General features: G+C 35.5%; 2 protein-coding genes across 2 annotated transcripts; both read left to right on the forward strand.

Moving 5' to 3' along the window:
- The first annotated feature begins 403 nt into the window (after positions 1-403).
- On the forward strand, positions 404-22,241 carry LOC105439357. Its single transcript, XM_030985324.1, has 3 exons — positions 404-683; positions 19,674-19,805; positions 20,896-22,241. The coding sequence occupies exons 1-3, from the start codon at positions 476-478 to the stop codon at positions 21,207-21,209; spliced, it is 654 nt and encodes a 217-aa protein (XP_030841184.1). The 5' UTR covers positions 404-475; the 3' UTR covers positions 21,210-22,241.
- LOC105440397 lies at positions 1,205-18,591 on the forward strand. The gene is made up of 9 exons (XM_030985323.1): positions 1,205-1,659; positions 3,263-3,415; positions 5,012-5,175; positions 8,218-8,348; positions 9,356-9,449; positions 10,365-10,706; positions 11,288-11,462; positions 12,975-13,108; positions 13,969-18,591. The coding sequence occupies exons 1-9, from the start codon at positions 1,566-1,568 to the stop codon at positions 14,290-14,292; spliced, it is 1,611 nt and encodes a 536-aa protein (XP_030841183.1). The 5' UTR covers positions 1,205-1,565; the 3' UTR covers positions 14,293-18,591.
- Positions 22,242-23,544: the final 1,303 nt, after the last annotated feature.

Below are 23,544 nucleotides of genomic sequence, written 5' to 3' on the forward strand. Positions count from 1 at the left end.
CAAAAAACATTGCGCTTCAAAATGATCATGAAATGCCTTAAAGAGAAAAAATATTTGAGTGACCGGTTCTACCATACTCATTTTCCCCGATACACTGTAGTGTTATAAAAACCGTTGGGGAAACGATTTTTGACATTTTAAATTCCGATCATAAATATTTTGATAATCAGACGGGCGATCGGTTTGTAAACGTCATGTGATCCCTGATTGACCCAAAGGTTTATAATTATGATTGCAGCATGAGTTAAATCAAGAATTTTGTTTAGAATCTGAGCTAAAGATACCCAATCCCTTTAACAAATTTAATCAGACCGTAATATGACAACGAAATTCACAAAAAATATTCTGTCACTCTTCTCAATACAGATTACTTCTTTGTTTGTTTTTCGACACAGAAGCGGCATGTCCCACTGGATGGGACAGTAGAGAATCCGGATGTTACACGTTTACTCAAAGTTCATCCGGGCAAGACACGATGTCATATTCAGAGGCTTCATCATCTTGTGCCGCTATAAGTGGACAACTTGTTGTTTTCAACAGCTACGATGAGATGATAGATCTTGGTATTACGTACTTAGAACCGCAAGTTGCTGCTACTGGCGGCTATTTTATATGGGTTGGTTGTACGGACCAGGCCGTGCAGGGAACCTTCGAGTGTGAAGACGGTACACAAGTAGATAGTGGTAAGCTACAAATAATATATAGGCGACTCTCTTTAATTCGTTCATTCATGGGAAGGTAAAAACAGCAGTGAGGGCAGATCCAGGTAAACAAGGAAAATGCAATAAATTACTATCGATACGTTCTGAACTAAAATGGCGATGCATTGATCCTGCGCACACTTGTTGTTTACAATTAAATGATGTTACACTAAAAACAGCATAATCGGCATGAGGATAAAGTAAGGGTGGAAGGGCGGGTATGACACCACTTTAAAAAATCCGTAGGAAAATGCATATCATATCGGCGAGGACATTAATCTAAAGCATATTCAATATTTCGAAGCTTGTGTTAAATTATTTTTAAAAAATGTCTCCCAAAGAGGTGTTTACCATAAATTTGAAGCTCTTTCTTGAGTTCTTTGTTGTTTTTGTTTTTGTTTCAATTCTAAGGAGGTGTAGCTAAGCCTGCTAAGAAAAAGGAAACATTGATAGTGAAAATGCGCTCTGCTGTAGGCCTATGTAGATTACACTGCAAAAACCAGGGTGTTAAATATTCAACACCAGCATGGAATAGAAAAATATCAACACCCTTGGTGTTCATTTCATGTCCGATTGGCGAAAAATAACACCAACGGTGTGAAAATATTCAATTACAGGCTGATGGTGTCATATTTGGTGTTATAAAATCGCACATGCGCATAAGCTAGAGAATTCGACGAAAATCATTGGACGAAAGTTGTCATATGATCCGATATGCGCCTCTGCAGCTGCGCGCGCACAGCTAGACGAGAGCATGTGGCTAGAGAATTTCACTGGCACTGACTTGAAGTCTTGATTCTGGAGTAGTAATTCTTCAAATTAGGCCTAGATTCTAGATGTGAAGTGATCGAAGTGCATGCAACCATGCCATTAAGCGTCAGGGTCTGTTCAGCGGATCGAAGTATTAGAAAATACCTGCCTATAGATCCAGAAGACACAGTAGGATTCTTTGAACTCAGTAAGTGTACATGGTTCTTGTTTGTTATAAACTTTTATAGATCTAGCCTATAGTATTACGTGTTCGTCAGCTGGCGCTAGCCGCGCCTGTCGTTGGGTAGCCCAGGCCTAGAGGTCTAGGCCTACTATGCCTTGGCTGTCCGGCCGGGTTGGGTATCCGGTCAGCATGATGCCATTTAATATTTTATGGATTTCTGAAAAATTATCATTGATAAATACTCCAAAGGGCAAACATTCATGATAGATCTAGGTCTATATAGATCTATTGTTATTTAATACATATTTGTTTCAAAATGTAAAGGAAAAATCAGTAGATCTAGACCTAGTCTAGGGCCTAATCCTGGGTTTTTGCAAAAATATCAGGTCTAGGCTAGATCTAGATCTAGATCTAGAAGTCTAGACTAGATCTAGACTCTAGATTTCTAGGCCTAACAGTTAGATCTAGAGTTCTAACGTTAGATCTGCATTGACATTAGGCCTAGATATCTAGATCTAGATCTAACGTTAGATCTAGACTAGATCTAGACGTCTACCCCATTCATGTAATAAAAAAAATGCAAAAATAATAAACATGGAAATTCAATCTCTAGATCTAGATCTAGATCTAGACTATTTGTAGCGCACACAACAGTCCAAACTCCACCCCCGGTTGAGCTTGATGTCCCATTTAACAGTTTTAGGGTGTATTATAAAATGGCTCTAGATCTAGCCTAGTATTTTAAGCATCGTGATTGGTCAATACGCGTCACATGGCATTGACAAATTTTTGATGCAAGCACGATTTTGCAGAAATGAGTGCAGAAAAAGCGCAGTAAAAAGTTATATTGCACGGTGCGTACGCGTGACCATGGGGATCCAGTGCGCGCGCGTACGCGTAGTACTAGTACGCTCCCTCGAGTGCATTGTAGGCTATAGGCTACGCGTAGCTAATATGTACGCTCCAAGATCCACCATGATCCCCAGCGCAGCGTACGCGTTAGCTCTAGCTAGAGCGGGGTATTATTAGAAAGCAAATTTTTGTTTTACTTTTGCCTTGGATTTAGACCCGTTTTGACTTTTGGATTTTATAATGAAGCCAGGAATTTCAGCTGTCTGATGTAGACTCGTCTCTAGACACCCTATGCATTTTATTTTTAATCAAACAATGAATCCTGTAGACTTTTTGGTAAGCCTGCAAGGTCTTAGACCCTCATTTTATTTCTAGAACCAACATAACTCTAGATCTAGATCGAACTCTCGTATACTTAAGATCTAAACTTTTGTTTGTTGCTGTTTGTGTCGCTATTTTATAAAACAAATAACGCACTTGACCCTGTTGTGCGAAACGTAAATACAGTGTTCGCTCGGTTTCTTCAGATGGTTCGCACTGTCAACTCGCCGCAAGCGGCTTGTTGCACAGAGCGGCACCAATATAAAGAAACCTCGCGCGTACTGCATTCACCGCTATTGCACTCTGGGACGTGCGTTATTTGTATACTATAGCACAGTTGGGCTTGTAGCAGCAGTTTTTGCAGCATTCGTTTATTATGACTGAGCCATCAATCTGTAAGAAACTGAAAAGTGCACTGTGATATTTATTCTCATTTATTTAATCTCTCCTACAGTCAGAAGAAAATTCCACATAAGGGATGGGGAAGATCTCGTACTTGTGGATGAACAAGAAGGGTTTGGTATAGACGATGACGTACTAGGAGATGTGGTGACCAGCAATCCCACAGTCAGCCTCATGGTGCTAAAAGAAGATGAAGAATGGTCTGGTAAGTTTTGGATAAAGTGCATTATAATACAAAATTGCAAATCCCTGCTAAATGTGATATCATCAGTAGCGGATTCAGGATTTTAAAATAGAGTTAGAGGGGTGCAAAGAGCATATTAAAAATAAAGAGGGGGCGCAGATCACAATTTAACCTTAGTAATGTGTATGTTCACGAGGTAATTCTCAAAATATAGAGGGGGCACATGCCGGGTGCGCCCCCTGCTGGATCCGCCACTGATCATTGTATGTGCATGCATGTTAAAATGAGTCAGCGTTCGTCTGGTAGCAGGTACAGTGTAGGCTTGTATGCTGTATAGAGTCTAGGGAATTAACATTTTGCTTTTCATAAGCAATAAATGAATGTGCAGTTCAAATTACAGGCACAGGTCTCAAAACTTGGTGGAGGAAAAAAAAACCTACCCTTTTTTGATGACGTAACCTTGCCACAAGAGCCGTGATTTGTGGGCGGTCAATGATCTAAATTCGAAGTCTAAAGATTATAAAAATTACAGATTCTTACAAATTGAATTTTTTAACAATGCAAACTTGCATTTAAAAAAAAAATGTCTTTAATTTAAATTGTGACCCCACCGAACAAATTTGAGGAGGGGACTGTGAAACGGGCGCCATACTTGTGTGTTTCTGTGCGTGTCTGTGTATGATCTTTGACCTTTTGCTTCAAAATCCTACAAAAGGCCACTCCTATGCCATTTCTCATCTGATTTTGATTCTGTTTGCTTTGTGTGATAGCACGAGGTGAGGGCTATTGGACCCATAGAAACCAATAAGTTTAATGGTTTCAATAGGGAAAGGGAAATAAAGGACCCATAGAAACCAGCAGAAAGGTTATATTGCTCCAATAGAAATCCAACACATACTTCTGTTGGTCCATTAGAAATCCATCAGAAAATTTTTGCTGATCCAATAATAGGAATCCAACAATTTCTTTCTGTTAGTCTTATACTTATAGAAAACCATCATGAAAGAATTCTGTTGGATTATATTGGACAGACCTATTGGTTTCATTGGGAACAGTCCAATGGAAAAGTAATTGAACATTTCTAAATGCTAGTATTATAATTCACTTAGACATGAATGAATGCATCAATTAACAAATTGTCCATTAAAAAATGCTCAAGTATTATAAAATTAACAAATGTGTCAGACCAATATAACTTAGCTGGTTTCTGATGGTTTTAGACTAATAGAAATTTATATGCAGTTGGACCTCCCTTATCCAGTCTCCTTTATCCAGATCACTTGAGAATTTGCCTATTTTACTCAAATAATTAGCGGAACCAACAAAGATTTCAAGCATACTCGTAATATCGCAAACTATTTGGGTTACTTATATACATTATTCCCAACATTGTTATTACACATTCAATTCAATTTTTCATGATCAGAAACATGCATTCATTCAAACTCGGCAACTGCATGTTTTGAATATAGGATTCCCTTATGCATGTTAGTGCTGATCCCAAGTGTGGGGATAAAGGAGGCCCAACTGTATTCAATTCTACCAAAGTTTAAGATGCCAGTATTCATTGTTTTTTAACAGTGCTCATGGCTTTATATCTTTTTTTCTTTATTAAAGGTTCAGATGTACATAGCATCACAAGTGCAGACACTATCAAGGTGGATACCAGCTCCTCTTCCCTGAGTAGCTCAGAATCTGATTCAAGTTTTTGCTCCAGTAGAAAGAGGCCACGATTAAATGCCCTCAGTGAATCAGGTGCAATCACTGACAACTCTTGTGAGGTAAGGTTAAGAAAAAATTGTTTGCTTCATTTCAATCTCAGCTATCATAATCAACATAATATAAGGGACTCATCACCTATACGGATTTCATATTATTTAAAATTGAAAATGATATTGGGAGAAAAAAAATACATCTAGTGTAGTTAGAACTAACATTGTAAATTAATATTTCCTGTAGTAAGGTTTTTGTAATGGTATAGGTTAACATTAGGCAACTAATTTGATTTCTTTTTTGGTACATCTAAGCTGACGACTCCTGTAAGATATTGGCCATCTTTTTTGCTTCGTCATCTGTCATAAGTTTTCCATAAACTTTTACAGTTTCATTTTCTTCCAATGGGTGGTATGATTTCAAACAAATGATATTATGTCTAGAGGTTTAAATTGAATTGCCAAATTTTATGAAATGTTTTAGAAATGGGAAAGAGAAATGAGGTAAATAATCATCGAATAATACATCTCATGATCTGGTTCCACCCAGGACCAAAATCCAATTGAAACCAGTTGAAATCTCCAACTGGTTTCAATTGGTTTCAACTGGTTTCAATTGGTTTCAATTGGTTTCAATTGGAATAGAAAATTTCCAGTTGAAACCAATTGCCGAACTGGAAAATATTGTTATGGGTACTCATTTCCAGTTTAAACCAATAAGAAGTGCAACTGGAACCAGTATGGTATTTTTTCCAGTTACTCAATTGGTTCCAGTAAGAAGTCATTTCCAGGTACCCAACTGGTTCCAGTTAGAAGTTCAACTGGAAACAGTAAGATGATTTTCCTGTTACTCAATTGGTTCCAGTTAGAATTCATTTCCAGTTACCCAACTGGTTCCAGTTAGCATTCATTTCCAGTTAGAAGTCATTTCCAGTTACCCAACTGGTTCCAGTTAGAATTCATTTCCAATTACCCAATTGGTTCCAGTTAGAAGTCATTTCCAGTTACCCAACTGGTTCCAGTTAGCATTCATTTCCAGTTAGAAGTCATTTCCAGTTACCCAACTGGTTCCAGTTAGAATTCATTTCCAATTACCCAATTGGTTCCAGTTAGAAGTCATTTCCAGGTACCCAACTGGTTTCAGTTAGCATTCATTTCCAGTTAGAAGTCATTTTCAGTTACCCAACTGGTTCCAGTTAGAATTCATTTCCAGTTACCCAACTGGTTCCAGTTAGAAGTCATTTCCAGTTACCCAACTGGTTCCAGTTAGAATTCATTTCCAATTACCCAATTGGTTCCAGTTAGAAGTCATTTCCAGGTACCCAACTGGTTTCAGTTAGCATTCATTTCCAGTTAGAAGTCATTTTCAGTTACCCAACTGGTTCCAGTTAGAATTCATTTCCAGTTACCCAACTGGTTCCAGTTAGAAGTCATTTCCAGTTACCCAACTGGTTCCAGTTAGCATTCATTTCCAGTTAGAAGTCATTTCCATTTACCCAACTGGTTCCAGTTAGAAGTCATTTCCAGTTACCCAACTGGTTCCAGTTAAAATTTATTTCCAGTTACCCAACTGGTTCCAGTTAGAATTCATTTCCAGTTACCCAACTGGTTCCAGTTAGCATTCATTTCCAGTTAGAAGTCATTTCCAGTTACCCAACTGGTTCCAGTTAGAATTCATTTCCAGTTACCCAATTGGTTCCAGTTAGCATTCATTTCCAGTTAGAAGTAATTTCCAGTTACCCAACTGGTTCCAGTTAGAATTCATTTCCAGTTATCCAATTGGTTCCAATTGGAAATATTTCCAGTTACCCAACTGGATCCAATTGAAACCAGTTAATTTGCATATTATATGCTTGTGTGCAGATCAATGTTTTATGTAATTTATTTTGATTTACAATGTACTTATTAATTAATTTTCATTTGCAAGTAATGCATTTGTTTTAGATAAATATAAAGATTAATTAGCAATGATAAGCATGTTCATTATTAACATATTTTTGTAATTACACAGATTAAAAGTTGATAAGTAAAACACTAACCATGTACAAAATATATCAAATACAAACATATATAATGGCAATGCCTTCATTGTTAAGTATATTATATGGTCTGCATATTATAATGCCCTTTACATTGTACTTAATGTAGACACATGTAACAATGTTTCTGTGTTGACATGAGCGATAATTAGTGCAAGAGCTAATTAACTTATAACTAATTAAGTTTATGCCAACTGTAAGTTTCTATTGGATCCGATTGAAACCAATTGAAACCAGTTGAAGCCAACTGGTTTCAATAGGGAAATTGGAACAACTGGTTCCAGTTGAAACCAATTAGGCAACTGGAACCAGTTGGCAATTGGTTTCAACTGGTTTCAATTGGAACCAGTTGGCAATTGGTTTCAACTGGTTTCAATTGGAACCAGTTGGCAACTGGTTTCAATTGGAACCAGTTGTTCCAATTTCCCTATTGAAACCAGTTGGCAACTGGTTTCAATTGGTTTTGCTCCAATTGGTTTCAACTGGATTTTGGTCCTGGGCATATAGACCTCTGAGGGTATCAAGGAAAAGGACTAATATCAAAATTAAAAAGTTGAAGATGAGATGCATCGATTGTTACATAACCTTTATTGTAGTGTTCATGATGATCCCAAACATAGAATAGTTTCCTGCTGTATTGTTTGTGGATATGAAAGTAATGAACACTGTTCAGGGCACTTTAGACGGTCTCCCCATGGCATTGGGCTTGCATGTCTATATTAAGTAGAAGGAACTCGCATTACAATAAACACAAATTTACCTGTAGCCTCATGTGTCCCCTCGTGTGTGTGTATGTGCGTGTGTGCATATGTGTGTTTGGGGTGTTTGTGGGAGTGTGTATTTAACAATATTTAAACTATTTCAAGCTCTATAAATAAATATATTATTATTTAGAATTTATGATTATTGGCCATATATCAATTTTAATATCATAATGTACCTATATAAATTCATAGTCATTCATAAAATTTCGTGCCCTTAGAAAGGTCAGTATGAATTAAAGTGCCTGAAAGTGCATTATAAACTCAATATGTTTATTTATGACTTAATGGGATGATTTACCTGTTTGCAGTTTGTACAAGAAATTTTGCGGCACAGAGGTGATGCCATTCTCCGAGAGTATGAATTGACTGGAGCACTTCAAGATAAAACTAGACGGCAGATGATTAACCTTTTGGTAGCCCACATGCAAGAACACTATGGGTAAGTGCCAGCAAATTTTCTTTTATGATTGTGTAAATGCACATAATAATTATCAGGTACTACCAATTATGTGAAAAGAAACTGAGGTAACATGGTCAACTTTAAAGGAATTTGTTGTCTCTTCAAAATCATTTTTCAAAATATTCATTTTTTATGCCTCCGCCACCGTCAGGTGGTGCCGGAGGCATTATGTTTTCGGGGTTGTCCGTCCGTCCTTCCGTCCGTGCGTCCGTGTGTCCGTCCGTGCGTCCGTCCGTCGGAAACTTGTTACCACGATAACTTCAGAACTACTGGACGGATTTTTACCAAACTTGACACAAGTATTTATATACATGTGAGGATGAACTGATTAGATTTGGGGTTTAGGGGGTCAAAGGGCAAAGGTCACAGGGCCAAACAAAAATTGTAAAAAATTACCCGAAAAAAGCTCGATATTGCTATAACTTCAGACAAATTGAACTAATTTCTTTCAAACCTAGCTCAATTATGTATTAGCATGGGAGGAAGAAGATTTTGGGTTCACGGGGTCAAAGTTCATAGTGCCCAAAATTTGTAAAATCACCCAAAATGTTTCGGATTTCCAATGGCATGGAACAAGCAATAATATCTTTCTGATCGCATGATGGCAGAGGCTTAAATTTTGACCGTGCGTGGTCGAAGATTCATCTAGTTTTAAATGTGATTTGCACATGATGGTTATCAGGTATTACCAGTCTTGTGAGTGACATTTTTGGGTCATTACGTTAAAATAGATTAATGCCGTAGATGTTAGCGGCCTCATCGTCATGAGGCCTCACTTTATAAATGTATTATGAACTAACCATGTGATATTTTGAGATTTTAAAGTAATAAAAAAATACTAAACTATAGCAAATTATATGATGCAGACGAGACCACTAGGGGTATGCTACTTGTTATCAACATACTAAGTTCTGTTTTAATAGAGCCAGTCATGAGTCCATATGACTGTAATTCTCATACAGGAGATGTGCTTTCTTATTTCACAGCAAACATCCAAAAGCAGCTATGAAAACCAAATATGCCATGGGGATAGTGAATCTGTTTCCAAGACTCAAGGATCCGTTTACTAGCACAGGTCATGTAAGTATTATAATCTGGGCCCATATTCAAATAAATACTTTGACTAAGTAAGTTTTTTTACTAAGTATTTTGGCTAAGGTATTTACTTATTTTGTATTCAATTCAGTTCTTAGCATTTTACTTTAGTAAGTCAAAATTTAAGTAAAATACTTATTGAGAGGCATTGTGACATCACGATTTTGTGACCAAATGATGCGCAATCAACACATTGCACCAAAAATGCGCTACTTCATAATTCTCCGCAGCTGAGAGTGACTGCGCACATACATGTAAGCCTTCATCTACCAGTTAAATTTGTAAATGCTTTGGCTTAAGTCTCCTCTAGAGGTGTCTTAAATTTAAAGTAAAATACTTAGCCAAATTTATGAATTGAATACCAAAATCTGCAAAGTATTTTATCCGAGCAAAAATCTAAGAAAAAATATTTATTTTTCTGACTGAAGTATTTAATTGAATATGGGCCCTGCATGGTCCTCTCTGATAAGAAGGTATTGCATTCCATTAATCAAAAGAAAACTTATGATACTCTGATAAGATAAAAATACCCTCAAAATCTCTCTAAATTATATTCTGAGAAGAATTTTTTTTTTTAAATTTTATCTTGTGTAGGTCACACTCCACCATCTTTGGCACAATATCCAATAAGAAATGTATGATACCATTCTACTCTCCTTCACAACCACTCAAAACTCTTTTTTTCTTGAAGTGGGGCAGAGTGATGGCTGCTTCCTTGTATCAAAGTCAAGATGCTTGCATTATATGACACTAATGCTACTTTGCTAAAATTTCTTTGAAAACTACAATTTCTCATCACATCATTTTGTGCATCATTTCAAGGTTAATATTATCAACAAAAAGCTTATACATACATTTTCAACCACGCGGTCAAAGATTCATCTCGTTCTTTCACTTTAGGAAGCTTATTTTGATGCAAGAAGTAACACGGGATTCCTGGCTGCTAGAATAAAAAATGTTAACCGCACAACAGAGGAGAAGACATCCAACCCATTACCCAAGCCATCAAGCAGAGATGGTGGTCCTGGGAAGGTCCGAGAAGGTGACCAAGAATCTGCTCCAGGCTGCACCTATGATGAAGACCTCAACTGGTTACGACACTGTCCAACATTAGAACGTGATTCTACCCTGGTTGTTGAAAAGATGAAATCCACTTTTCCTGTTAGACAGCATATGGTCAGGGACGGACGCTCCGCATCGGATATTTTGGAACAGTTTCCTTTTGAAACTGTTCCAGGTTTGGTAAGTGTTACAAAAAAATTTACTCCTAATTCTTGATTTAGCCTCTCAGGCCTAAGGCAACAAAATTATGTGTATGGGAATTAAAGCATCAGAATTATTACTTGGCACTGAGGCATCAAATTCATATTTCTCTGTTTTATTATATATGTTTGAGATTTTGAAAATATCAGTCCGAAGATTCTGCCAGTTTTATCCTTCAATCTGTATCTGTATTTACCGCATGTGACTGTCTGTTGGTGAACAATCACCATTACTGGTTGTCATGTACCTTTGGACAGTGAGCATCAACATGAGTGATATCTAGCAAATCTAATCTATTTCAAAGGTCCAGCAAGTTTCATTCATGTATGGATTTTGTGTAGAGAGACCTTCAAAAGTACTTCTTAGTGGTTGCTATTCAGATAAATATTTGAAGAATCCCCTTTTCCTGGATCTGGGGTGTGTATATATGGGGGTCTGAGCTTTGACGGTACCTTATTATATTGCTGATTTAGTCTAACTGGGGTATCTGTACTGTAAAATTATGCATAGTTTATTTTTTCTCTCTTTTCCCCGTTTTCCTTTTACATGTATTCTTGCAGATTGAGGTAGATTTTCGGAAACTTTTTCCTGAAAATCACTCGCGTTTCCTGACCAAATGGCCCGAGTTGAAGCCCAAGGTTGTTACACTTGCAAGACAACTTCTGAAGCAGAAAGGAAACTTGACAGTGATGGAGCTTCTGTCATCTTATGACAGTTCTGATCAAAATAAAGAAGGTATTTTTGCACATTCCCTTGAATGCACCCTCCGATGTCATAAAGGGTGGAATTCTTGATGGTGGTTTATTTGAGACCATGGATAAACCATTGATAGGTTAGTTTAAATTTGAGCATATATGTGCTTCACACAAGCATGTTCATTGGACAAGTTTTAGAATACATGCAAATCTAATCCAATCCATGGTTTTGAACCAAGTTTAGACCTTGGTCTTAAACCACCATTGAGAATTCCACCAAAGAGCTTGCAGTCTCATTAAAAATGTATATTAAGGGACAAGTATGCTGAAATCACAAAAAATGACCCATCCCAATTAAAACAATTCCCCCCCCCCCCTTTTTTTTGTCAACTCCTCCAACAAATTATATTTATCTGGAAGGCTGGGATACAGTAGGGTTATTGGGCATCTCAAATAATGTGGACTCTTGTTGCAATGAGAATTACAAAAAATTACATTACATGCCCACTTGGCAAAGTTATTTGTAGTTGGAACATGCTCTCCATAATTCTTTTATTATATTAATTATATAATTATGAAGAAGAAATTTATATAATTATGAAGAAAAAAGTTTGTTGCATGGCCCATTGTGGAATCTTTATAAGGATTATCACATTGCCAATCATTACTTTTGAAATAGAATGAGCTTCTGTTTTGAAACAAAGCATCATGTTTATATGTTCACTTTGTTATTTTTCTTCCTCAGATATGATATGCATGGCTTATTATCTTATAATATGAACTTGAATCGACCCCACAGGACCCTGCATTTACATATTAGCAGCTTGCTTGTGTTTACTCTGTCTTTATTTGAAGATAAATGCTTTAGAATTCAGAAAATCATGATATTTTTGTTTTTCTTCATTAGTTAACTTTGAAAAATATGGTGGCCCATAGGGGACATATTTGATAAATTGTTAATTGCAACATTTGATTCCAGTATTGATGCAATTTTTGTGATTTAATCATGAAAAGGATGTCAAATTGGGTAGAAGCATGTTAAATTCAGTAGAACAAGAAAAAAATTGTAAAAAAAAAAACATGAACTTATGCTACTAAAGAGTTTGTTATATATGTGTCAACAGAGAACAATCTAGGTTAGGTGCTTTGCCATGAATGTTGCCTTCTCCCATGCATAAATATCCCGTTTATTATTTTCCTATTGATTTCTTTTTTCCCATCCCCCTTTGTATAAATTCTCATAAGAAAGAAGAAGAAGGCGTTGCTATAAGTGTCAGTAAAATTTCTCCAAGGGTGCCAAGCTGGCATCAATTGGATTTTTGGTTTAGTACCCCTAAACTGCATTAACAGCCACTTGCATGCTTTGGCTATAATATTGATAAGTCCTCGACTATATACTTATTTCTTATAATAGTTTCTTGTTACAGGCTATTTTGATTCAAATTTTAGCAGGTCAGTTTGTAATTATTTTGGTACATTTAACTTCTATTTTTCACCTTGATCAACATGTAAGCCTGTTTAATAATAACCATTTTCATTTTGTAATGCACAGGATGGAATTCCAGCACATCTGCTATCCTCCTCCTCTTGTGCCTATTGCCTCCTGCAAGCCAAGGGAAGTCCAAAGCTGCGTCAGCAAAAGTGTCCATTTCTTCAGCTCTCTCGAGGGTTATTCAATTTCAGAAGGTATTTAGCTTTTCATTACGAAAGAGAACTGTAAATATTAAGTACCGGTAATACCCTGTCACATAAAACACATTCTTGCTGCATTAAAAAAAAAGTTTCAGAAAGCATCGTGATGTGTGTTCAAAGAGAACAATTATATTGGTTTATGATCTCTTACATGAAGAGGCTTAGACTGATTTGGACAGAGAAGGTGCTCGAGAAATTTAGGCCTATTCAAAAACTTCACCCGCCTTGAAATTGGTCGGAGTAAAATAAACTAGAACAGTAGACATCAAGATTTGCAAACAAATACTAGGAACATGTTGTGTATGAAAACATAGTAACAACTTGTGTGATATATCAGGCATGTTGCCTTTGATTTTCACAGCCCTACATGGAGAATCAATAAATGAAAAGGAATATTTCATGCCACAAATTTGCTGCAAGTTAATAATAGTGCAGAAATTGCAGTATCTTTATTTTTCGTACTCCTTTTGTGGAAGTTGAAATGTCTTGACCACATTAGAAAGACCCTTTTTAATCATATACATAAAACAAGCTTTGAAAGTACTTGCATTTTTACCCCTCTACAGGGTAAGAAAAATTGTATTTCATTACAAAAAATATCATCTGATATTTTGATGTTATATCATTTGATGGACCAATTCCAATTCTTTTCTTTGATGTAAATTTGATTTGGTTTTATGTCCTACATTATTGTCCAATAACCCTTTTGTAAAAACACAATTTCCCCCAGTACTACATGTAAGGCTGTCTTTTAAAAATGTTGATCGAAATATGTTGTTCATTGAAATGCGTTGAGTATTGAAATGCGTTGAGTGCTAGTTACATTCTATACAAATAATTTGTTTTCAACACAGACAGGAGGGAGTATTCAAGCATTCCTCGACAACACAAAAGAGACCAAGAGTCAACCGTTCCTTCTGGCAATTGGCAATTCCAAGGCCCGAATCACCAACTACATGATCATTGTGGATCACAAGGCCATTCCATGTTCGGCACGCACGGTCGAAGCAGCAGTAGATTTACTCTTCAAGACCCACTTTGTCTTTGGCCTGCAGTACTGCTTGTCTCTGCGGCAGTTCTGGACTTTTGTCCAGACTGCCATTTTTGAAATCGATATCGGAGTGTCCCGGGAAACACCAAGAGTACGTGAAATTAGATCGAAATTGTTAGCACCATGATTTGCTTCAAATGCCACAAACAGTTTGCAATACCCAAATTGGTTCAACATTTGAGATTGAAACATGGAGTTATTGAAGATGGTAAAGAAGTATTGACCTGTGGGCAGGGAGCTTGTGCGAGAACATTTCATACTTTTCGAGGATTTCGGGGACATTTGCAGACTCACCTTAAAACCGATTTTCCAGATAATAAAGAGCAGTCTAATGAAAATGATAAAGTGAGTGACTTTCCTGAAGAAAGTCTTGAAAGTCTTCAAGAATACAATATTAATAATGATGAGATTGTTGAAGATCAGGATGTATATGAAGATGACATTTTATCTGTAGATACCTTGAACAGGCAGTGTGTAAATGTAATTTCAAAATTTTCAGCAAATAGTGCAAACTCTGGAAAAGTTGTAAATGATGTAGTAGAAACAACCAGTGCGATTGTAGGTGATGTAGTAAAAAGTGCATCGGCAGCCGTTACAGCTGCTTTCTTAAAACATAAGCTGCCTATAGAATCCGAGGCTTATAAGGAGATTCAAACACATTTTGCTATGCTTGAAAAGCCCTTTGAAAATTTGAATTCAGAATATAAGCGGACAAAGTATTGTGAATCAATTGGACTTGTTGAACCACAAGAAATCAAGTTAGGCATCCGATATGATAGTCGTCTCAATAAAAGAACTAAGCAGTATGAACAGATTGCTATTGAAGATACATTTGTTTACGTTCCCATTTTAGATTCTTTGAAGCAGCTTTTAAGCAATAAAGATATATTGCATTTTGCTACTCATGACCATAAGAGCACAGATGGTGTAATGAGAGATTATTGTGATGGTTCACAATTTGAGAAAACCCCTCTTTTCCATGAAGATGAGAATGCCCTCCAAATTCACTGTTTTTATGATGATTTCGAGACTGTGAACCCCATTGGTTCAAAAACAAAAATTCACAAGATAGGTGCTTTATATTTCATTTTGAAAAATCTGCCACCAAAGTATAATTCCAATCTTTCCAATATCAATCTTATAGCTCTATGGTATGCTGAAGATGCCAAGAAATATGGATTTAATGCTATTCTCAAGCACATTGTAAAAGACATTAATATCCTGTCAACAGTTGGCATTGCTCTCCCTAATGGAATTGTGAAGAAGGGGACCATTACTCAAATAAGTGCTGATAATCTTGGTGCTAATTCCCTACTGGGATTTGTAGAGAGCTTTTCTGCTCATTATTACTGTCGATTATGTGTTACAAGTAAGGAAGAGGCACAGAACAAATTCAAAGAGGTTTCAATGGATATGCGCACCAGGCAGACTTATGAGCAACATTTAGAAGAAGCTGAAGCTCAAACTACCCAGTCACATGTGTTTGGAGTGAAACAAAAGACTGTATTGAATGATTGTATTTACTTTCATGTCTTGGCAAACTTTTCACTAGATATAATGCATGATCTTTTGGAAGGCATAGTTCAGTATGAGCTGAAACTTGTTCTAGAGTATTTCATATATGAAAGGCAACCGCCCCTCTTGTCCCAAGATGAACTGAATCAGAGAGTCGCCAGCCATTGCTTAAACCGTACAGATAACAAGAACAAACCATCCTTTATTAAACTTAGGTCAGCTAGGAATGATGTTGGACAGAAGGCTATGCAAGCATGGTGCTTGATTCGAAATCTGCCATTCATAATTGCTCAAGACATTGAAGAAGGAAATGTCTACTGGGAATTGCTACTTAGATTACTAGATTGTATGGACATTATTTTTGCTCCTCAATTGACAGCAGGCTTGATAGCCCAATTGTCTATTCTTACTGAAGAACATCACACACATTTCCAGAAAACCTTTCCTGACAGAAGGTTGTTGCCAAAACACCACTTTATGGTGCATTATCCAACGTGTTTGAGAGAAGTTGGGCCACTCATACATGTATGGTGTATGAGGTACGAAGCGAAACATCACTATTTTGGCCGTGTTGCAGAATCTGTGCGTAATTACAAAAACATTTGTAAATCACTTGCCAAAAAACATCAGACAGCACTAACGTTCCATCTTCAGTCAAACCATCCTTTGGAATATCTGGAGGTTGGGCCAGGTAGTTCACTACTTTTGTCAGATTTAGATGAAAATATTGGACAGATTGTGCAAGAGCAAATCCAAGTAGAGGATCTTTCTACTGAATTATTTGATGCCAACTGGGTTAAAGTACATGGAACACATTATCAGTTGTCACTTCTGGTCTGCCATGATGTTAGCGAGCTTCCTCTGTTTGGTCAAATAGAGCATATCATTGTACACAATAGCACTGTATTTTTTGTACTTGTCCAATTAGATACAGTGTATTACAATTCACACTATCATGCCTATGCAGTAGAATTTAGTTTTCCACGTTGTCATGTAGTGAAGAATCAAAAGGAACTTGTTGACTACAAACCACTAGATTTGATGACAACTTTGTCGAAGACAGACTCGAGGAAGTATGTAGCACCAAGGCATGTACTTTTTAAGTAATTTAAAGCTTTCAAGCTAATGTCTGGTTTTGCTTAGTGGTATCAATTGGTTTTAAAAATAATTTTGATCAATAATATTTTGGACTCTTAATTGTTAACATCTTTAAATTGGTTAATTCGAAACCAAATTGAAGTCAAATAGCTGTTGTATATTTTCTTTTTTTTTCTTACAAGAAAAACAATTCTATGATGTTTGTGCATGAAAGCCAGTGAACTAGAAGTGCATGGACTGATTTTTGTTGTTGTTGTTTATATCCTGTTGGAAAAACGAGCAGCGAATTAGTTGATATAGAAATGCATAATTTTACTTTTTGATTTTTTCTCCCAGGAGTAAAATGGGAAATACATGTTTGTAAACAGAAAGCTGTAAAAGAATGTTCACCTATATTAGAATGAATGTGGAATATATAGTGTTTTTTTAATGTTTTTGAAACATTTGTTTAACCCTTTACAAGCAGTGAAGGAGATAAAAATCCCCTGAAATAATTAAATCATCCTGAATCTCAATGGTTGCAGGCCTGTGGTAAAAAAAAATCTTGTTAAACAAAACTGCTGGATAAGATTTGTTAGTTTTGCTATTGTTCTTGAAGGCTGCTTCCTAGCATAAGACATTAAAAAGCCTTACTATAATTAGTCTGCGAGCACAGACCATTGGCTTCGGTTTTGCAATTTGCATAGTGCACGATGTAAAATGGAATATGTTTGTAAACAGAAAGCTGTAAAAGAATGTTCACCTATATTAGAATGAATGTAGAATTTATAGTGTTTTTTCAATGTTTTTGAAACATTTGTTTAACCCTTTACAAGCAGTGAAGCTAGGAGATAAAAATCCCCTGAAATAATTAAATCATCCTGAATCTCAATGGTTGCAGGCCTGTGGTAAAAAAATCTTGTTCAACAAAACTGCTGGATGAGATTTGTTAGTGTTGCTATTGTTCTAGCATAAGAAATTAAAGTCATACTATAATTAGTCTGCGGGCACAGACCATTGGCTTCGGTTTTGCAATTTGCATAGTGCACGATGTAGAGTCTGCATTTAGAGACTACATATACACATACAGTTATGCTCCCTTTAAGGGATCATGATATGAGTGAAAGTAGTCTCTGACTGCAGACTCTGAAATATGCACTACGAAACTTGCGAAAAACCGAAGCCGAGAGTCTGCCTGCAGATTATACTAGCAGTTTCCAAGGTTTTTTTTTTTTTTGGGGGGGGGCACTCTGTATATTTCATATGAAAAAGATTCTGTGATATTTTCCTTCAGCATGCATGTACTAGGATTCAAGGTGAAATGTGTCAAAATTCTTATTAGCTACATAATTCACTCTGATGTAGAAGCATAATGTTTGTTGTTTTTTTTGTTTTGTCTTCATTTATACATGCATTTTGCATCCTGTTTAGTTTCTATTTATTAGAAACGACTTTGATTTTTCATTCCTTGAAAGGAATTATGACATTGTTTAAAGTTTTTATATTGGAAAATTTTTAGTTACTTGTTTCATCCTTTTTTTTTTTTACTTATAAGGGTGGATTCATAATAACAGATTTTGAATGATTTTTAGTTACTTGTTTCATCCTTTTTTTTTTACTTATAAGGGTGGATTCATAATAACAGATTTTGAATGATTTAAAAAAGTGTGTTTTGTTGTATTCAGACAAATGAGTCACAGATTTTGAATACATGACAAAAGGATTTAATGTTGAACCATACAAGATAAAAACGCTAAGCATCATTGATTTCAACATGAATGAAAACAAGTTGTTTAATTTATTGATTAAACAAGCACCATGTGTTTTTGTTTACGAAAAAAAATTGTTTCTTTTCACTTCTTGTGTGTATTTGAATATTTTCTGTGCATGTGTTAAGATGGAGTGAGCTGGAATGAATTGTTGGTGTTGAAAGAATGGTGTGTTGAGTTTTTTAAACACTGAGACTAGCATTGAATTGCAATACCAAGAGTAGAAAAGTAGTAGACCTTTAGTGTTATATAACACCAAAAATAGGATTTATTGCAACACCGAAGAATGGTGCTGGATTTTATATTAACACCATAAATAGAATTGGATTGCAACACCAAGAGCAGAATTATACTATTTAATTCTAGAATTGGTGTAAAATAACACCAACAATAGAATTGAAGTGCAACACCAAGAGTAGAATTAAAATTATTTCATTCCAGGCGGTGGTGTTAAATAACACCAGAAATCAGATTCATTGTTACACCAGAAAATGGTGTAGGATTTTATATTAACACCAAAAATAGAATTGAATTGCAACACCAAGAGTAGAATTGAATCATTCAAATCCAGACCTTGGTGTTAAATAACACCAACTGGTGTTTTCCGATATAGATACCGGAATGGTGTTAATATTAACACCTATGGTGTTGAATTTAACACCACTGTTTTTGCAGTGTAGGCATTGTAAACAAGTATTGGGTTTAAAATCGCCTAACATGAGGGCAATTATGTGTGGAACCAACTTTTTGGCCACTCTATGCTCCACTCTTGAGATTTTCTTTGCTCAATTTGTAATCAAAGATGATCTTGATCTGAAAAATCTTTGCCCAAGTTCAGCAAAGATTTGGTCAAAGTTGGTCGGACACATTATTGTCATGTTAGGCATTTCAGTTACCGAATATGTTTTACTGTGAGTTGGATTTGTGTATGTTGTTTTCTTCTTTATCTTTTTATTATATTGGTGTTTAAAAACAAACCAGAGACCCAGGCTAAAGGGATCGGTTGATAACTAAAAGTATACATCATTATTGTCTGCTTTAAAAAATATATATATATACAATCGACCCTGGATGTTATATTTATACAATGCAAAGACGAACCGAAATTAAATTCAATCGAATGTATTTTTATCATTCATTGTTTCAGCTTTGTGGCGTACTGATACAGGACAACCAACCATCGGGAGTGGCAGAAACTGTATTAACTATCTATACAATAGCCATGGCTTAGAAACTTCTAGTTGTGGCGACTCATACCCAACCCTTGCTCTATGCGAAGGTAACTACTTTAAATGGGAAAGTTAAATGTAATTTGTTCCATACGAGGCTACCGACTGGATCAACGATTGCAGTAAACCTAATGACTGTATTAAGCTTATAATCCGTCCATAGCCTAGATCAGATCAAGTATCAAGAATAATGGTGTTTTTATTTAGATTATGTTCTCTATTCTATAATAGGTCAAATGACCCCATACATTTCACCTCATTGCCCAAATTCGCTCAATTGTCATTATATGAAAATGCAGTGTTCAAATTTTGTTGGGTAATGATATGTTAAATATTGACCACTTCTACTTAGATATTCAATATACATCTCGTTATGTTATGTCCAATGAGAACAACATTGGCCAAACTCTTTATACAGATGTTTATGGGACAAATACAGACTTAAACCCATTAATTATTTACACAAACTCATATCTACTACTTCTATTGAGTAGTGATAACAATTATGTGGCACTATTTATCACACGTCGATGAAGAGTGGCAAATCTAACTTGATATGCCCAAGGACATTTATACCTGGGCAGGGATTCGAACCCCGTACTGTGTCCTTCATTGTGACGTATTCACTAGACAGTGAGACTGCAATGTTTGATCAACAATTAAGAAGTACCAAATTCAAAGCATTATACAGGTTTAATGTTGGTTATGGCTCATCCATTACAGATTGTAAAAGTCATGTTGTATTGTCTTAAATTGAAACTTGATAGGATCACATAATTCATCATCACGAAATGCGAATTTTATTTTTCGAAATTAGCTATCAACCTAAAAAGAATTCAAAGATTTTATCGTTATTACACTAATGGGTTTGCCAGTAAATGCTGAGAGATTTAGAGAAACGACTATTCTGTTAAAGTTGGGTCTTTGATCAAAATATTTTGTCCTTTACAAGTATGATATCATATACATTTATACCTTTGATAATCACCCTTGATATGTTTTTGTGTTAATATGATCGACGTAATTTCAATTGCTACTAACAGGAAGTATTTAGTAATGGATATACTCTTAAAATATGTTACAAAACATTGAATTTATGAGGCATTTGTTTTTACTCGTTCTTTTTTGGTACTGCAACAGTTGACCCGATACCAGATACAACACCTTCTCCGCCTCCACAGCAAGCCAAATATCGAAACCGATCAGGATTCTACTCAATGGCAAAAGACAACAATGGAAGCCCTATGATTGACTACTGTCTTTCAGATCACGTGATGAAGACAATATATATGAAGGATAAACTGCATTGCGCCGCTGAATGCGAAAAGGAACCCGGATGCATGTCATTCAATTACAGAGATGGTAAATGCGAGCTGAACGCTGAAACAAAAGATGGGGCTAGTTCTACCTCATTCTCCCAGCGTGATGGATGCTTATATTACGAGCCTCTCTGAAATTAAGGCAAATCCAAACTGAAAATACCATAAAGGAAATTAATAATCTAAATCAAATCCTCGATTTTTTCTTTGAATAATATCTTTATCAATATTTATGTTGATTGAATCTTATGGAAAGGAAAGGTGAAGGTTTTATTGTTATATTTTGCCGGAATGCGGTATATAAGTACCTGTAATGTGGTTCTATTTATGAAATTAATCTGTAAATGAAAAGAAACGTGAAAGATTAGCAGATAAGCATATGATTATGCTACCATCACAGGTAATGATAACAGAATTAGATTCCCTAAAGTCGTAGTTTAACGCTGTAATTTAAAATATTTTGAAAAAGTAACGTAACTGGTTGTTGATTATATTTTCACTGACCATTTCTCAGTTCGGATGAAAAAGATATCTTGTAAGGTTTGCAGTTATTCAAAAAAAAAATTGTTACTTAAATGTACACATCTAAATATTGCGTAATTATGAACAATTCAATTCAATTTGTAATTGATTATAGTGGAATATATTACACATGAACTAGTCTTAGGCTTTGTAAACTCCACGCTGACGGAGCATTGGCACTTGTTACAGACCTGTTTAAAGGAACATGGGCACATATATGCCAGGAGGCCAATGTTAAATACCAACTTAAATACTTTTGAATTTTGCGACCGAGTGAAAAGAGTAACCTACACATTTCAGAAACCATATTGTGATGATATCCACCGTCGGTTTCTACTGGTTTGTAGCATTATTATGCAATTTGGTCATTACAATTTATCTCTAAAAAAAGATCATATAGAAGATAAGATTAGGTTGGGGATATAACGTGAATCTTTTAACTTCTGTTGTCGATCTAATCATTACTCATTAATCATTACTTCAAACCATCAACTTCTAAAAGGTATTAGGTAACTTTGCCTCTGATTCTAAACAAAATCCTGGATTTAGCACATGCTGTAATCATATTTATACACCTTTAGGACAGAAATGAGTCTCTTTATTTTTAAAAGCTTTTTATAACACTACAGTCTGTTGGAGAAAATGAGTATGGTAAAACCGGTCACTCAAAGATGTTTACTTTTTTGAAGCACTTCATGATCATTTTGAAGCACATTAGGGCTTCAATATTACACCGTATCTACACGTAGGGCCATGCATCTCAGATTTGTAAAACTTGAAACATTGTTAATGTCTGTCACTCATTCTTAAAACTTTATGAGACTTAGACCTACTCATTTTTTAAGATGGTGGTCTGTCTTATCTAAATGCATTTGTACATATCATCGGGCCACTAGTAAAACAAACAAAAAAATTGTGTAATCATTCATCTGGTAACTAGTAGTTGAGATTTTTTTTTCTTACTTACTTACAGAAATAACGCATACTTTTACGAATAGACACGTTAATTGTTTGAAAATTGCGTAGGAAAAAAAGGGTCTACACAAAATAGATACTTCAATATAAAGTTTTAAAAAAAGAGAAAATTTCATCAAAATAACATTTTTATTTCTGTACGAGATTAACGAGTTTAAAACTCGTATTCCTTCTCTGACTGGTATTTTAATTTAGATTTTTGTATGATTTCATCGCAATAATATAAGTGTGATTTATTGCCTTAATGGAAAGAATTGCTTCAGTTGTCAAAACTGCGTAAAGCCTTGATTTCACCACTTTCGTCTAGTATGAATTTGATTAAGCTTGTGATTAATTGAGCTTCGAGGAAAAAATAATTTAGGCTAGGCAAGGGGCTTGAGACCAATTCAATGAAAATATTGCCAGTTAAGTGATATTAATTCTTCCTTTGGATTACATGCGTGAAGGACACTTTCATTTATCAACCAGAGAAGTCAATCAAAATATGAAAAGCATGACAATTGTTGTAAAGAAGAGGAAAAAATCTGCTGGAATCAGCATGTCCAAACAGATAATTTAAAAAAAAATACAAATATAAAATAACTAATTAAGAAAAAAAGGCTAAAACGTTTCCTTTGGGGCAATTTTTTTTCGACGGAACTTGGAAAAAAAATTATATTGATGTATATTGGCGTACTCCTTCTTTTTCGCCTTGGCGCATTTCATGGGGACAGGATGCGTATATTTTGTATATACGAAGGATCATCATTTATTGTGTTTTTGCTGTATTTGCCGTTTGAAGAAAATAGAACAAAAAATAAACCGCTTAAAACTGAACAATTGTGACATTTGTTTTCATTTAATGTCTTTGAGCGGCTAATCATATCTTTTTAATGTAGTCTTGTATATGTACATCTCTACATCGGGCGGTTCAAAATTCTATCAGTGTTTAACTACTAAAATTTGGTAGTAAGTTGACGATTTACTCCTTCAG

This window comes from Strongylocentrotus purpuratus, unplaced genomic scaffold (genome assembly GCF_000002235.5).
Source record: "Strongylocentrotus purpuratus isolate Spur 01 unplaced genomic scaffold, Spur_5.0 spur5_scaffold_15, whole genome shotgun sequence".
Lineage (NCBI taxonomy): Eukaryota > Metazoa > Echinodermata > Echinoidea > Camarodonta > Strongylocentrotidae > Strongylocentrotus > Strongylocentrotus purpuratus.

Coding starts and splice junctions, on each gene's coding strand:
- LOC105439357 (XM_030985324.1), top strand. CDS start 476: ATGTCATATTCAGAGGCTTCATCATCTTGTGCCGCTATAAGTGGACAA. Junction 684..19,673: donor CGGTACACAAGTAGATAGTG/GTAAGCTACAAA, acceptor TCATTGTTTCAG/CTTTGTGGCGTACTGATACA. Junction 19,806..20,895: donor AACCCTTGCTCTATGCGAAG/GTAACTACTTTA, acceptor GTACTGCAACAG/TTGACCCGATACCAGATACA.
- LOC105440397 (XM_030985323.1), top strand. CDS start 1,566: ATGCCATTAAGCGTCAGGGTCTGTTCAGCGGATCGAAGTATTAGAAAA. Junction 3,416..5,011: donor AGAAGATGAAGAATGGTCTG/GTAAGTTTTGGA, acceptor TCTTTATTAAAG/GTTCAGATGTACATAGCATC. Junction 8,349..9,355: donor CACATGCAAGAACACTATGG/GTAAGTGCCAGC, acceptor CTTATTTCACAG/CAAACATCCAAAAGCAGCTA.